General features: G+C 44.0%; 2 protein-coding genes across 2 annotated transcripts; both read left to right on the top strand.

The window, feature by feature from the left end:
• The first annotated feature begins 474 nt into the window (after positions 1-474).
• LOC139162884 (zinc finger protein 665-like) lies at positions 475-11,166 on the top strand. Its single transcript, XM_070743779.1, has 6 exons — positions 475-566; positions 885-1,464; positions 3,414-3,534; positions 3,641-3,708; positions 6,966-7,092; positions 8,288-11,166. Exons 2-6 carry the CDS (start codon positions 1,069-1,071, stop codon positions 10,348-10,350), a joined length of 2,775 nt encoding a protein of 924 aa, XP_070599880.1. The 5' UTR covers positions 475-566; positions 885-1,068; the 3' UTR covers positions 10,351-11,166.
• Positions 10,355-11,166, top strand: LOC139158426 (zinc finger protein 506-like; the record flags this gene model as incomplete). The annotated part of the gene is made up of 1 exon (XM_070735732.1): positions 10,355-11,166. A coding segment is annotated over one exon (750 nt), but the record flags the coding sequence as incomplete, so codon positions are not given.
• Positions 11,167-16,764: the final 5,598 nt, after the last annotated feature.

Below are 16,764 nucleotides of genomic sequence, written 5' to 3'. Positions count from 1 at the left end.
GGAGGTTCCCCAGAAAGGCTCCCGGCCTTCGTCTTCTGACCGCCCGGCCCTTTCTGACAGGATTTGGACCCTTTGGAGGCTTCCTCCGATCTCTGTGGACCCTTCAGGGCGGCTGTTCTTGGAGGAGGCGAGTTCAAATCCTCCAGAGAGATTTTTCTCCATCTCCACACACGGTTCCGGGACAGGGAGAAAGTGCCGCCTCTGGGGCGTCGAAGTCTTACTCTGACATTGAGTCATTGAGGGTTTTTCCCCCTACTCCCATGTCCATCATCTCCGTCCTCTCCCTTCGGGTTCCTCCTTCCCGCCCTTTCTACCATCCCGACATTTTGCCCCAAATCCACCAGGGGGCGCCCTCCGCCAAGAGAAGGGGACATCGGGCGCTTCCCTATTGGCCCACCGGAAGTCGAACGTCACGGCTGCCTTTCCAACAAGAGGCTGCGGAGGAAGTGACATCACAAACGCTTGCCGCTCTAGGACGCCGCACTCGCTCTCCTTGCACCCTGGACTCCGTAGGAGACGGAGAGGCTGCTGGAGAGTCTGACGGAGAAGATCGAGACGGGCCCCGGGTGAGGGATGGGGTTGTCCTTCTGGGTCCCATGCTCCCCAGCCGCAGGGGCAAACGGGGAGCCGGGGAAGGATCCGACTGGGAGGAGAGGAGGGGAGGGGAGGCCTTGCAGAGGCCCAGCAGGAGAAGAGAGAAGCCGAGTGAGGAGGAGGCAGGATTCGCACCAGGCTCCCCGAGGACCTGATCCTGGCTCCGGAGGGGGAGAGAAGCGGGGCGGCCTCTCCACCTGCCTCCTTCCCGGCCCTTCTGAGAGGACCTCAGCCCTGTGCTGGAAATGCCACTTTCTCATTCTTAACCTTTGCTTTTCTTTCCTTCTCAGATACAGGAACTGGAAATCGTTTGTGGTCTTTCCAAGGCAAAACTTTCTCCTGGGGGAAAATGCGGAATTACTTGCATAGACCAGTCCTGCGGCCCTAGAGATGGTCCTTTGAAGGAAAAAGGCACCTGGAGACCCCCAAGAGTCCTTGGACCCATTTGGAGTTGCTCTGCAGGACAGAGAAAGGATGGAGACCCCACCTCTTGCAAAGGAGGGAAGCGGAAAAGGCCCTGCAGCTGCTCAGCCTGGGAAAGAAGGGAAACTCTGGACGAGAACTGGGCAGAAGATCCTGGAGGAAGAATCCATCCTCCCTTCCGAAGTTCAGCCCTGGAAGTTCATCCAATACCAGGAGGCTGGAGATCCCCGAGGACTTTGCAGGCGACTCCATGACTTTAGTAGGCAATGGCTGAGACCAAAAAACCACACCAAGGCCCAGATGCTAGACTTTGTGGTTTTGCAGCAGCTCCTGTTCCTTCTGCCCCCAGAAATGAAGAGCTGGGTGCGGGAGTGTGGAGCAGAGACCAGCTCCCAGGCGGTGGCCCTGCTGGAAGGCTTCCTCCTGAAGGAGCAGGTCCAGTTGCAGGTGAGACACTTTTGAGAGCTCAAAAGAGGCTAAAGATTGTGTTTCAATACTTCACCCCTCCTTCCCAAACTTCTCTGATGTTCATTATATGTGGCAATTCATCAATTCTTTTTTTGCAATTTTTAAAAAAATGTTTTCTCCACAATAACATGCTAATACAACTCCAACATACAGGTAGTCCCCGACTTACGACGGGAATCCGTTCCCACAGCCTGTCATAAGCCGAGTTTGGTGTAAGTCGGAATATTCCGATTTACATGAATATTCCTACTTACATGGCGGCGGCGGCAACCAACAGCCAGCCTCCTGCTGAACGTTCGGGTGAGGGGATCTCCACAGTGGGCGGCCTCGGAGGCTACAGCAACGCAGCGCCGAGAAAGACCGGCTTGAAGTGACCAACAACTGGTCCTTCTTGGCACTGCGTTGCTGCAGCATCCAAGGCTGGCCACCATGGAGATCCCCTCACCCGAATGGAGGCAGCGGCGGCAACCTCAGAGGCAGCAGCAGCGCAGCACCGAGAAGGACCGGCTGTTGGTCTCTTGAAGCCGCCGCCACCTCCGTTCGGGTGATGGGATCTCCACGGGGTCTCCGAAGCCGCCGCCCATCACAGAGATCCCTTTGCCCGAATGGAGGCGGCAGCGGTGGCTTCGAAACTGTCCCCGGGTCGTCGTAATGACGAAATGTCGTACGTCGGGGACGTCATAAGCCGGGGACTACCTGTATACCCTCTATTCAAAGACATGGAATAAGGCTGCATCAGGGGCTCTAGACTGGATTGCGCCTTTATGCGCCTTTATGCATAAAGCCCTAGATGGCTTAAGACCAGGTTATTTATGGGATGGTCTCCTGCCGCATACCACCCTGTGACCAAACAGAGCCCACAGGGTTGGCCTCCTCCAGTCCCTTTGGTTAAACAGTGTGGGTTGGCAGGCCCACAGGGGAGGGCCTTCTCTGTGGCAGGCCCCGCTCTTTGAAACCAACTAGCCCCCAAGGTCCACACTGCCCCCACCCTACTGGGTTTCCAAAAAGCCTTGAAAACCTGGCTTTGCCAGCAGGCCTGGGGACTATGAGGACTTACATCTTTAACCCCAGCCAAGAAACGAACTGATTGGGATGTTTGGTATATGAATGGAGTGATTATATTATAGGGTTTTTATTATTAAGGAGTGTTTTTTAGTATTACTAAATATTTTATCTGATTATATTGTTTTATCATGATTGCTGTAAGCCACCTTGAGTCCTCAGGGATCAGGCAGCATATAAATTCAATTAAATAAATAAATCATTTCATTGTTGATTATCCACTTCCCCAATTTTTCTATATGCTGTTTCCTTTAAACTCAGAAGAAACTTTTCCCAAATTATTTTTCCAGCAAAGTAGCTCACCAAATCCATCGCCAGCCTTTCTTCTCCACCTCCAGCACTTCCGTCCTTCCAGGTTCTTAACTCAATCGTTCTGTTTGAAACCACCACAGCTTGGATGGTTTTAAAAAAACATTGTCCCCTGCCTCTGGTCGTGGAACTAAGCCGGCTGGCTGGGGGGTGGAGTGTCACTCACTCCTTCCAGTTGCCAGCAGCTCTCCACTTCTTCACCATCCCTCCAGGGTGGTTCCGACCTGTTTCTAAAAGAACGAGGTCCCCAAAAGGCAGGGATATCGGGGATCCCCTTCAAGAAGAGGGGAACTCCGTTGAGCCACGGTTCTCAGCAAGTTGATTATATATGATGATTTGACATACAAGGAGAAGAGTGAAGACAATAAAATATTAATTATGATTGTATTTTAAGATTGGCCAATTCATCAATTTTTGAAAACCTTGTTCTATTGTTTTCTCACTCAACCTCCCAGATGGATATTGGGGGCTTTGAGGTTCTGTTCCCGAATATAAGAATCCACTTTATGTGTCACGTACATTAATTCTGCTTCTTTTTTCCTTCCTCCTGTTTGAAGTGCGGCACTGTGAAGATCGGAGATCCTGAGGGACAGAAGAAGCCACCAAATCCCCCTCATGAGCTATTTTTCAAGAGGATCCCTTGGGAAGAGCCAAGTCACCTCAAGGACACCTCAGAAGGTAATGAAATCTTCCAATTACCCACCTGCCTTATTTTTGCTCTCTCTTCTCCTCTATAGAATATCTCCTATTATTTTTTAATTATGAAATTATTAATTCAATACAGAGAAACAAAGAATGAAGCTTTCTGGTTTTTATCAAGGAGATCAAACAGCGGTTGAACCTCCAAATCAAGTAAGAAAAGAATACTGTGTTCAGTTCTGGAGACCTCACCTACAAAAAGATATTGACATAATTGAACAGGTCCAAAGACGGGCTACAAGAATGGTGGAAGGTCTTAAGCATAAAACGTATCAGGAAAGACTTAATGAACTCCATCTGTATAGTCTGGAGGACAGAAGGAAAAGGGGGGACAGGATCGAAACATTTAAATATATTAAAGGGTTAAATAAGGTCCAGGAGGGAAGTGTTTTTAATAGGAAAGTGAACACAAGAACAAGGGGACACAATCTGAAGTTAGTTGGGGGGAAGATCAAAAGCAACATGAGAAAATATTATTTTACTGAAAGAGTAGCAGATGCTTGGAACAAACTTCCAGCAGACGTGGTAGATAAATCCACAGTAACTGAATTTAAACATGCCTGGGATAAACATATATCCATCCTAAGATAAAATACAGAAATAGTATAAGGGCAGACTAGATGGACCATGAGGTCTTTTTCTGCCGTCAGTCTTCTATGTTTCCTCTATGTTTCTATGAAGCCCACTGAGAGAGTCGCCTGCCAAGCCAGAGGTGCAGGGAGGCGGATCCCGGGGGGGGGGGGGGGAAGGTGGAAGGGCAGTTTCACGTCTCTCCATGTCACTGTGGAGTGGGGGATGCGGGGCTCTTCCCCCCTCCCGCCATGGCGGCTCCAGAGCCTCGATCCCTAGCAGGCAGGGATGCATTTCAAAGTGCTGGTGACACAGCAGAGGATTCGACTCAGGTGGCCACCAGATGCCTGCGGATGACACGCTCCACGTGTCTCGCTTCCCCCCTGCCCCATCCTGCCATCCCTCCCGATAAAGAGATGGCAGGGAACGGAAGCAGCCATAATGCTGTTTGCCATTGGGTCAGGGTGGGACATGTTGGACCACATGATGCACACCTTACCTTTCTAGAGTACCTTTTTATGTTATTATTATTATTATTATTATTATTATTATTATTATTATTATTATTATTTACTAAATTTGTATGCCGCCCCTCTCCAGAGACTCAGAGCGGCTTACAACAACAATACATAGTACAAATCTAATGGTTAAAAAAGACAGTTTAAAACCCTTATTATAAAAACAGTCATGCATGTTGTGAGCCGCCCCGAGTCTTCGGAGAGGGGTGGATACAAATCTAATAAATTATTATTATTATCCCAAACCAACCATACATAAAATGAAACAGCCCGGAGGAATCAATTTCCCCGTGCCTGACGGCAGAGATGGGTTTTGAGGAGTTTGCGAAAGGCAAAGAGGGTGGGGGCAGTTCTAATCTCTGGAGGGAGTTGCTTCCAGAGGGTCGGGGCCACCACAGAGAAGGCTCTTCCCCTGGGCCCTGCCTGAGGACATTGTTTCGTCGACGGGACCCGGAGAAGGCCAACTCTGTGGGACCTAATCGGTCGCTGGGATTCGTGCGGCAGAAGGCGGTCCTGGAGATATCCTGGTCCGATGCCATGAAGGGCTTTATACCTTGGTATTGTGTCCAGAGAAAAACATTGTAGTAAAACTTCATACTTCTCGGACTCGTGAGATTTTTTTCTTACAATGTTTTTCCTGGACACAACACGGAGGAACGCGATAGAGCTACAAGTCCCCGGTAGAATGGGCATCTTGCGGCCCAACACATCCCAGCTGCCAAAAATGAGTCTCCATCCCACACTTCCCACATCCAGTCCGACACTTCCTCCCTACTGTACCCCCAAAATAATAATAAAAAACCCCGGATAATGCCAAAGCCATATTTTGGGGCTCAAAAGAAAATAAGTCCCCTTCCTATTTTTGGGAAAACGCGGTAATATTTTATGTCATCTTGATTCCATCCCTCTCTTAATACAACCTTTGATTCTGTTGTGGGTTTTTTGACAACTGTAGCATACTATTGACCAGTGTTCCCTGTAAGCTGGACGCGTGCGCACCCGCGCACCTCAAAATACCCCCCGCGCACCCTTTTCCACGGGCGCGCACTCCCCATCCCCTTGCCAGCCTGCGGGGGGGGTGCGGGGACGGGGAGGTGCCGACAGTAGAAGGGAAGGGAGCCGCGGCCGCCCCTGCCTCCCCACGATGCCTCCGGCCCCATCGCGTCCCTGGCCTCTCGGCCCTGCCCCTGTCCACCCGATCCGCCCCCTCTGCTCCTCCGCCACCTCCTGCCTTGGGACGCAACTTCTCCCGCGGCATGGGCTGCGGTTTCTCCTTCTCCACTTCTGCCAGGGAGCTGCGAGAGAGGGTTTTCTCCGCGCACTTCAGGAATGCCCGCCCCGCCCCTCTCGCAGCCCCTTCACTGGGAGCACTTTCGTCCCGAGCTTTCAGCAAAGGGGCTGCAGTAAAGGCAGGGCAGGCGTTCCCGAAGCGCTCAGAGATAGTGCTCTCACAGCCCCCTTGCTGACAGAGAGAGAGAGGGAGAGAGAAAATAAGTGAGAAAGAGAGAGAGAGAAAAAAAAATGGGGGGAGATAGCAAGAGAGAGAAGAGAAAGAAAGCAAGAGAGATAGAAAGAAAGAAAGATAAAGAAAACAAGAGAGAGAGAGAGCAAGAGGGGGAGAGAAATAGAAAGAGAGGGAGAAAGTGAGAAAAAGAGAGAGAGAGCAAGAGGGGGAGAGAGAATGAGAAAGAGAGAGAAATTACTCTTGATTTAAAGCATATGGTAAAAAGCACCCAAATAATAACAGAGAAAAAAAACCCAGCCGTTTGTGTGTGTGTGTGTGTGTGTGTGTGAACTCATGAACCATTTCCAATACTCACCTGTCATTGGAAATGGTTCAAGAGTTCACACACACACACACACACACACACACACACACACCGGAGGAGAAAGGGATGGAAAAAGAGGAGAAGATAATAATAATAGTAATAGATTTTGGGTTTGTTTTATTATTAATTTCTTTTAATAAAAAAGAAGGGATTTTTTTTCTTATTTATTTATACATACATACATACATACATACATACTTCTATGCCGCCCAGTCCCAAAGGGACTGTTGCTCAGACACTATACTTTTCCGCCCACACCGGAAAAAAATTAGAGGGAACATTACTTTATGTTTAAGTGGTTGTCCACTAGGACTCCAAGGTCCCACGTCTCATGTTCTATGCCAATGCATTTGGGTTTTCTTTCTTAAATGCAGAACCTGACTGACTGGATGACTGAGAATCTCCAGGCATATTTGTGCTTTTAAGATTTGCAGCTTGAAGGAGATTTTGCAAATTCCATCGCGTCTGCTCACAGGGATTCTTGCTTCTTTAGGGTCCTGTGTCCTTTGGGGAGGTGGCCATCTCTTTAAGCAGTGAAGAATGGTTGCTACTTGATCCCAGCCAGAAAGCCCTGTATCACGAAGTTATGTTGGAAACATCGAGGATGGTGGCCTCCTTAGGTAAGGGTTCCTCTATACGTAATTGTATAAAATCATTTCATCTCTGTTTTTTTTTCTTCTTACATTAATTCCAGTCCCCCTTCATGGTCTTCTAAGTAGCACAGTTTGGTTTATAAGAAAGAGATGGAAACTGCAGTTTAATGTTTCCAAATGTAAAATAATGCACTTGGGGAAAAGGAATCCTCAATCTGGGTATTGTATTGGCAGTTCTGTGTTAGCAAAAACTTCAGAAGAGAAGGACTTAGGGGTAGTGATTTCTGACACTCTCAAAATGGGTGAGCAGTGCAGTCAGGCGGTTGGAAAAGCAAGTAGGATGCTTGGCTGCATAGCTAGAGGTATAGCAAGCAGGAAGAGGGAAATTGTGATCCTACTGTATAGAGCGCTGGTGAGACCACATGTGGATTACTGTGTTCAGTTCTGGAGACCTCATCTACAAAAAGATAGTGATAAAATTGAATGGGTCCAAAGACGGGCTACAAAAATGGTGGAAGGTCTTAAGTATAAAACGTATCAGGAAAGACTTAATGAACTCCATCTGTATAGTCTGGAGGACAGAAGGAAAAGGGGGGGACATGATCGAAACATTTAAATATGTTCAAGGGTTCAATAAGGTCCAGGAGGGAAGTGTTTTTAATAGGAAAGTGGACACAAGAACAAGGAGACACAATCTGAAGTTAGTTGGGGGAAAGATCAGAAGCAACGTGAGAAGATATTATTTTACTGAAAGTGTAGTAAAGCCTTAAAGTTTTGGATTCCCCTCACCTCACCTTCTTCCTTCGGCAGCGACTGTCCTCCTCTTCCTCCTCCTCCTCCCACCCAAATGCTGAGCTTTTATTTCTTTCCTAATGGGTTTGCACACATTATTTGCCTTTACATTGATTCCTATGGGAAAAATTGCTTCTGCTTACAAACTTTTCTACTTAAGAACCTGGTCATGGAACAAATTCAGTTCTTAAGTAGAGGCACCACTGTATATAGATAATTGTAAAGAATGAGATGTTTTCTAGATATTTTCAAAACTTTGATGATTCATGAATATAGAAATCATCATGTCTATATCACACCTCTGTAAGCATGCAAACGTACAACCTAGTGGAATTTCAGAGAAATCCATCAGGAAATCCACTTGACTTTCTACACTTTGATCTTTTTCTCTAACCTTGTTACCATTTTTTATTTCCCTTTCGCTTTGAAGGTAATAATGGGCAGGAGAATCAAGATTCCTGTGAACTGTTCCAAGTGATCGATGCTAAAGACGGAGTGGAGAATTTTGGAATTGGAATGGAAGTCAAAAGCCCTGAGAGAAACCAGTCAAAGAATTGGAATCAGGAAAGCTCATCCTCCACCGATGCTCCGATGCAAGACTTTCTCCCCCAAGTTAAAATAAGGGGAAACTATATTGGGAAGAGTGTGAAGCTAAACAAAGCTGAAGTACAAGTAAATGAACACTATTTAACCGGAAACAAAGGTGGAGATGCTATAAGGAAGCACAACGGACAAAATTACAATGGGACATTAATTCTTTTTCTTGGGAATTACGTTCTTGTATCTCAAAAAGTGATTGACACAAAATGTTTGCAAAGTGTAAAAAGTTGTAGAACAAGCAGGCAGCTTACTTCCCATAAGTTGATACACACAGGGGAGAAACCATATAAGTGCATGAAATGTGGAGAGACCTTTGGTCAAAGAGATCATCTTACTTCCCATAAAATGACCCACATAGGGGAGAAACCTTATAAATGCATGGAGTGTGGAATGACCTTTGCTCAAAGAGATCATCTTACTTCCCACAACATGATCCACACAGGGGAGAAGCCTTATAAATGCATGGAGTGTGGAAAAACCTTTGGTCGAAGAGCTCATCTTACATACCATAAAATGACCCACACAGGGGAGAAGCCTTATAAATGCATGGAATGTGGAAAGACCTTTGGTCAAAGAGCTCATCTTACTTCCCATAAGATGACCCACACAGGGGAGAAGCCTTATAAATGCATGGAGTGTGGAAAAACCTTTGCTCAAAGAGCTTATCTTACTTCCCATAAGTTGATTCACACAGGAGAGAAACCATTTAAATGTTTGGAATGTGGAAAATATTTTAGAACAAGCAGGCAACTTACTTCCCATAAGTTGATCCACACAGGGAAGAAGCCGTATAAATGCATGGAGTGTGGAAAAACCTTTGCTTACAGCAGTGAACTTAATACCCATAAAATGACCCACACAGGGGAGAAGCCTTATAAATGCATGGAGTGTGGAAAAACCTTTGGTCGAAGAGCTCATCTTACGTACCATAAAATGACCCACACAGGGGAGAAGCCTTATAAATGCATGGAGTGTGGAAAGAGCTTTGGTCGAAGAGCTCATCTTACTTACCATAAAATGACCCACACAGGGGAGAAGCCTTATAAATGCATGGAGTGTGGAAAGACCTTTGGTCAAAGATGTAATCTTACTTCCCATAAGTTGATTCACACAGGAGAGAAACTTTATAAATGCATGGAGTGTGGAAAGACCTTTGCTCAAAGAGCTAATTTTACTTCCCATAAGTTGATTCACGCAGGAGAGAAACCATTTAAATGCATGGAGTGTGGAAAATATTTTAGAACAAGCTGGCAACTTACTATCCATAACAGGATCCACACAGGGGAGAAACCATATAAATGCATGGAGTGTGGAAAGACCTTTGCTCAGAGGAGTACATTAGCTTACCATAAAATGACCCACACAGGGGAGAAACCATATAAGTGCATGGAGTGTGGAAAGACCTTTGCTCAAAAAGCTCATCTTACTTCCCATAAGTTGATCCACACAGGGGAGAAACCATTTAGATGTTTGGAGTGTGGAAAATATTTTAGAACAAGCAGGCAACTTACTTCCCATAAGTTGATTCACAGAGGGGAGAAACCATATAAGGGCATGAAATGTGGAAAGACCTTTGGTCAAAGATGTCGTCTTACTTCCCATAACACGAGTCACAGAGGGGAGAAGCCATATAAATGCATGGAGTGTGGAAAGACCTTTGCTCTGAGCAGTAGACTTACTATCCACAAAATTATCCACATGAGGGAAAAGCCATTTAAGTGCATGGATTGTGGAAAGACGTTTACTACTGGAAGTGGACTTAGAAGACACAAAATGATCCACACAGGAGAGAAGCCATATAAATGTATCGAGTGTGGAAAGACCTTTGCTGATAACACTACACTTCCCATAATACGGTTCACACCGGAGAAGCCATGTAAATGCATAGAGTGAGGAAAGACCTTTGTTCAGAGCAGTACATTTACTTCCCATAACAGGATCCACATGGGAGAAACCATATAAATGCCTGGAATGTGGAAAGACATTTACAAGTGGCTGTGGACTTAGAAGACACAAAAAGATCCACTCAGGAGAGAAGCCATTTAAATGCATGGAATGTGGAAAGACCTTTGCTCAAAAACCTAATCTTATTTCCCATAAAAAAAGCTACACGGGGGAGAAGTCATTTAAATGCATAGTGTGTGGAAAGATCTTTGCTTATAGAAGTTCACTTATTTCCCATACGATGATCCACATAGGGAAGAAGCCGTGTAAATGCACAGAATGTGGAAAGACCTTTGCTCAAAGAAGCAATTTTATTTCCCATAAAAGGATCCACACAGGAGAGAAGCCGTATAAATGCATGGAGTGTGGAAAGACCTTTGCTCAAAAACCTAATCTTATTTCCCATAAACGGACCCACACAGATGAGAAGCCCTATAAATGCATGGAGTATGGCAAGACCTTTGCTCGGAGCAGTGCACTTACTTCCCATAAGATGATCCACACAGGGAAGAAGCCGTATAAATGCACAGAATGTGGAAAGACCTTTGCTCAGAATAGATATCTATCGTCTCATAAAAGAATCTGGAGAAACTGTATAGCAATTCCACTTAGATTTATGTACTATTCCACAATGCTTTCCCACTTTTTCTCTGAGCAGTTTATGGGTCCTCATTTTAGCCACCTCAGGAGGATGAAAAGCTGAATGAACTACTAAAAGTAATCTATACAAGTTGAAGATGTTTTCAATAAAATGTCAAATTGTAACATTTCGTTTTTCTTTTATTTAAAAAATGCTCCATCCCTTTTCTTGCTGAAATATTTTTTTTCTCATCTAGAATTTACATTTCTTGTTCACACAAATAGTCACAAATTGTTTCACTTTGTACAGCTACTTCCTTTTTTTAAAGCTAGTCCATAAAGATTGTTAATGTTCTTAGATGCAAATGGACTTATTATGAAAAACAAAGCAAACCCACATGAGAAATTATTATTATTATTAATTGGATTTATATGTCACCCCTCTCCGAGGACTTCGAGTGGCTTATAACATAAAAAGAAAACAATACAATATAGTAGCCTAAATCCAATTACTGTAATTTTAAACTAAATATACTAATCTATAATCCCAAATTTTATTTAAAAGCTGCATAGAAACATAGAAGATTGACGGCAGAAAAAGACCTCATGGTCCATCTAGTCTGCCCTTGTACTATTTCCTATATGTTTTGAAGGGTCCTGATTGGATCTTTTTCTCCTTCCACCAACTCCCGTCTAACCACCTGCAGGTGAGTTTCTCCTCCCCCTTCATCTGAACCCCTCCTAAAAGTTTTTATTTTTTATAAAAGTTTTTATTTTTTCTAACAAACATTGCATATTTTATGTACAAAGTGTCTAGATTTATCTTAAATACCTTTCCATATACATAGTCCCATTTCATTGTCATCTCTGTTTCAATTCCAACTCACAATATTTTCCTTACATATTTATCTTATTTTCTTCTTAATACAAACATAATATTACTAATCACTCAAATTCCCAATCCCTTACAATAACATCAATTAAACATCCTATTTACTACATACATTTCTCATATTTTCTGTCCCACTATATTTCAACTTCTCATAATTTAATTAATTTAATTTAGTTTAAATTATCATTTCATGTTCCATCTACTGTTCTGTTTTGCTATAATCAATATACATCATCCTCAAATCTTACACAAACCCCTTTAATTTAACAATCCACAATTTAAAATACTGGTATATCAAATATCCCATCCCATTTTTTCTACTAAATCTGTTTTCCCATAAATAAAATGCATCATCACATATCTTAATTACTACTCGGCTATTTTACCCTAAACCTTGAACTTAATTAACTATAGCAATAGCATAGCAATAGCATTTAGATTTATATATCGCTTCACAGTGCTTCACAGCCCTCCCTAAGCGGTTTACAGAGAGTAAGCATATTGCCCCCCACAATCTGGGTCCTCATTTTAACGATCTTGGAAGGATGGAAGGCTGAGTCAACCTTCAGTCCACTGAGATTTGATTTGCCAAACTGCTGGCAGAAGGTGATCAGCAGAAGTAGTTTTCAGTACTGCACTTTAACCACTGTACCACTGGGACTCTTCTATCCACCATCAATAGTATTAATACAGTTCTCTTAAGCATATTAATATGAACTTTGTTTTCTTTCCACTAGCCTTCCCTTTTTAACCATTTTCCTTTGGTCTCAAAAATTCCACTTCTCAACAAGAGGGGCGTGGCCAAGCACAGTGGTGACATGGAGTTCCCCAGGTTCCATCGGGGAACCTAGATATCTGTGTTGCCTGGGAACCTGGTTCTATCAGAACCGGGTCAGAAGAAGGTGAAGAAGGGAGATGATGTTGGCAGTATGTGAGGGGATGTCAACCTCCCCCCTCCCCCTGGAGCCAGGGCCACCGATAGGGCAGTATTATCGGTACTGGCGTCAAGGTCCCAGCCAAATCGAAAAATGGGGAGGGGGGCGATTGAAGAAGACCGGTAACATCTGCAGTGTGCTGGTGAGTTGGAGTGCTAAGGAAGCTAATTGGATTCAGTTGCTAAATTGTTACGATCGGGCCCAGGCAAGAGCACAGATCAGCAAAAATGCCTTAGTTTTCTCTCTTCTGCCTGAAGAGCTTCATAGCTGTTAAAGATGAAGTTTGGATTAGGGCTAACTTGGTATACATTAGGGTTTTTTTGAAATTGTTCCCTTCTAAGTGTGAGGAAAAGATGTGTTGCTTTGGAGTTGACATGTTTTTTGGAGCCGTCTCACGATTTTAGATTCGAGAAGCAAACACCATCCTGGATTCGAGAAGCAAGCATTGTGGGAAGTGGGAAGATTTGAATATGCAAAGGAGAAGCTGTGTAGAGCTAAGGACTAAGGACTTTTCAAAAAACAAACAACTACATCATATTTTGAGACTTGTGCAGAGAAGATCTGAAAAGGGAATTTGCTATTTTACATTTTATATTCTACATTATGTTAAATGCATACAGTCACATCTCACGGTATGTGTAATAAATATGATAACATCCTAGGAAAAGAAGAAAGAAGAAAAGAGAAAGAAAAGGTGTTGTTCTTAGAGCCAGAGACATGCTATTTGTTAAGATACATTATACATTACACATTTAAAAGCTTAAATATATTAAGTTATGGAATTTAACAGTAGGTACATCTATGAGAAAAAATCTTGGCTTTTTTGCACATTTGCTTTATAATATGGATTTGATGATACGTGAGGGTGTGTTCTTTTTTATAAAACAATTTTAAAATTTTGCAAGCTTTGGAAAATGTTATAAGGAGATAGGTGGAGAGGTTAATGAGAAGAGAGAAGGGTTTTTTTGCTCTTCCCTCCTCTTTCTCTTCTTTTTTCTTGCAGTGCTTTTCTTTTTCTTGTTTTTTCTTTTCATATTGTTGTGTCTTTATATTCATAGTTACCTTATCTACTTAGTGTAATTTTCTATTTTCTGTTTATATCTCTTTGTGTTCTTATTTCTTTATAGATTTAGTTCTATTTTTTTAACTTTCTTATTTTTAATTTTTTATATAAAGGAATTAGTAACTAGGTTTGTAATTGGATTAATTGGGCAATATTTGGTGATCCTATTTGTTTTGTTTTTTTCCGCTTTGATTATGCTACCGCAAGATGTTTTCAATTTTTTTAGGGGTATTTTTTAATAGGTGCTAATTATCTGTAAAGAGTTGACCTTTTTTTACACCTATGGTGGAGTTTACGTAGAGTTTAAAACATTATTGCGTATAATTTATCTTCTGGTTACCTGTTATTTATTGGTATTATTGTGAAAACAAATATTTTTCTAGTGTGGTGCAGGAGTATTTTGTCTTTATCCTTTGTGCCATCTTATTGCAGCTTTTAATATTGTTGATGGCAAAATTAATAATATTTTGTTAATTTGGTGTATTTGCACTGTTCTGGTTATTTATTTATATGTATGTAATATGTTGATGTGACTTGAATATATTTTCTGCATTATTAACACATTGGTCAAAAACTGAGAGGCCACCGAAGAGACATGTGGAATCAGCGCGGCTTTACTAAAGCTGAATATATGACAGAACTGGTGGCCCTAACAGCTGCACTTTATAATGTTATATTTGTTATATGTTGTGTATATGTTTACAGTTCACTGTGCTTTCCTTTATGATGTCATATTTGCACTATAGTAATAAACATATTTGACCAAAAGATTTAACAAAATGACTCATATTATTAATCTGTCAAGCAAGTGTACCTTGTTGTTGTAGTGGCAGGGTTTAAATTTTTTTTGTGAAAGGTAAATTTAATACATAATGCAAAATAAAGTAGTTTAAAATGGCGGGGGGGGGCAGACACTTAGGCTGTATGGGGCCCCAAAATTCCTGATGGCGGCCCTGCCTGGAGCCAACAAAGAGCTCCTGACCAGCGGAGCAGGAAGGCAGCTTGTCAAAAGCCGTCTAAGCTGCAGTGGCCAGGAATGGATAGATTGATTTGAATTTTGGATTGGAAGTTACCTGGCAAGGCTCAGTGATGTCACTTCCTTCTCAGCCTCCTCTGGAAAGCCCCTCGTGACATTCACCCTCCAGTGGGCCAATGGGAAAGCGCCTGGAGTTCCCATCCCTTGACAGAGAGCGCCCCCTGGTGGATTTGAGGCAAAGTGCCTGGATGGGAGAAAAGGCGGGAAAGAGGTGCGCTTGACAATTCAACCTCAGCTCAGTTTCTTTTGAAGACTTTAAATGTGAAGAGAGTGAATTTAATGGCGGGAGAAGGAAAATGCACAAAGCAAAGGTCCCAAACACCCCGTTGTGCCTGAGGGAGGGCGGGCTCCTGCCTGAGGGGATCTGCGCTCTGATTGGTCGCTGAGGGTGGGAAGGGGGCGTGTCCTTCCCCCCCGCCTTTTTCCTCTGGGCGCTGTTGGAGATTTACCTCAGGAGGCTCCCGACTGTCTTCTCTGCTGCGAACGTCTATTTCTCTTGATAGAAAAGGGCAGATTTTCCTCAGTGTCTCCCTCTTCCTTTGGACAGCAGCCGCGTGTTTCCTCCCCATGGACCTTTTTCCCTTCTTTCCTGCGAGGAGGGAGGATAAACTCCCTGGAATCGAGGCCCAGAGACTGGGAGCAGGAGGGCCCAGTGGGAGCCCCAGAGATGGGGGCACAGGGGGGTTTCTCTCCCGCTCTGCCCACAAAGGGAACCATCCAAGGAGGGAAGGCAGCACCCTGGAAGTCCAGCCTGGCTTAGGGGACAGGTCTCCCCAGAGAGGAATTGGGATCCTTGGACCATGGTCCACAACACCCCCGTGGGGGCTTCTGGCAGGGGATGAGCTGCCCCTCACAAGGACCCAGAAGGTCAGTGTGGGAACTGACCACATCTTCTCATCCAAAGGGCTTGAGAGTGAAACCGAAGTGAGAGGGAGACGAAGGTTTAAAAACTGATTCCCAAGTCAAATCTCAGGGGAATCAATCAAATTGGAAGAAAAAAGGACACAAAACAGCAGAGGTAGAAACCAAATATGGCGTCAATCAAAAGGCAGCAATGCGAGGAATAAACGGGGTGAATCCCGGAGAAAATGTGTGGAGGGAGCTGCAGGTTGGAGGTGCCAAAGGTCAGCCGAGAAACCTTCATGACTTCCAGAGGACTCCTCATTTCTTCCTCAGGGGGTAAAATACTCTCCCCCTCCCCCACTGTATTTAAAGACAACAAATGGACAACATGCTGATGTGAACAAATGTACTTCTAATGTTTCTGCTTCTATTCAAAGTATGAAGGTTTATCTATCCCTCCATCCCTCCATCCATCTATCTATCTCCCTCAATCATTTCTCTCAAATTTGTATAGCCCCCCAACTCACAAGTGACACTGATTCACATACAGCAAAGCTAAAAACAAGTATTTACATGAAATTATTTTTAAAAAACATTCAAAAGAATAAAAGAAGGAATGTGAGGCACTTTTTTCAATGCCATTGAAACTTCAGTCATTACATGAACCCTTATAAGTCAAGGACAAAGGGGCTGCCCCACCTGCAGACTCAGCCATGGGGCAGAGGAGGAGAGTCCCTGAGCTGCCCTGATGAAGAATCCAGGCTTGTTGCCTGCTGGATCCTGGCCAGTTCCCCAGTTCCACTTCGGAGGAGCCCAAGGCTTCAGGCTGGGGAAGCGAAGCCCAAGCGCCTCTTCAGCTGTTGTGGGTTGCAGAAAGAAGAGCTGCTCTCTCTCTCTCTCTCTCTCTCTCTCTCTCTCTCTCTGTGTGTGTGTGTGTATAGTGGGGGTGTCAGGGAGAACTCAGAGAATATCAAAAGTCTTGCAGGGGGAAACATGGAAAGAGCCCAGAAGTTCT

This window comes from Erythrolamprus reginae, chromosome 2 (assembly GCF_031021105.1).
Source record: "Erythrolamprus reginae isolate rEryReg1 chromosome 2, rEryReg1.hap1, whole genome shotgun sequence".
Taxonomy (NCBI): domain Eukaryota; kingdom Metazoa; phylum Chordata; class Lepidosauria; order Squamata; family Dipsadidae; genus Erythrolamprus; species Erythrolamprus reginae.
The sequence above is the reverse complement of the archived record's forward strand: the minus strand, read 5'-3'. Positions and strand labels throughout refer to the sequence as shown.

What these genes read in the sequence shown, in the direction of transcription:
- LOC139162884 (XM_070743779.1), top strand. Translation starts at nt 1,069, where the DNA reads ATGGAGACCCCACCTCTTGCAAAGGAGGGAAGCGGAAAAGGCCCTGCA. An exon ending in AGGAGCAGGTCCAGTTGCAG is followed by an intron (nt 1,465 to 3,413) that starts GTGAGACACTTT and finishes TCCTGTTTGAAG; the next exon opens with TGCGGCACTGTGAAGATCGG. An exon ending in CGGTTGAACCTCCAAATCAA is followed by an intron (nt 3,709 to 6,965) that starts GTAAGAAAAGAA and finishes TTGCTTCTTTAG; the next exon opens with GGTCCTGTGTCCTTTGGGGA.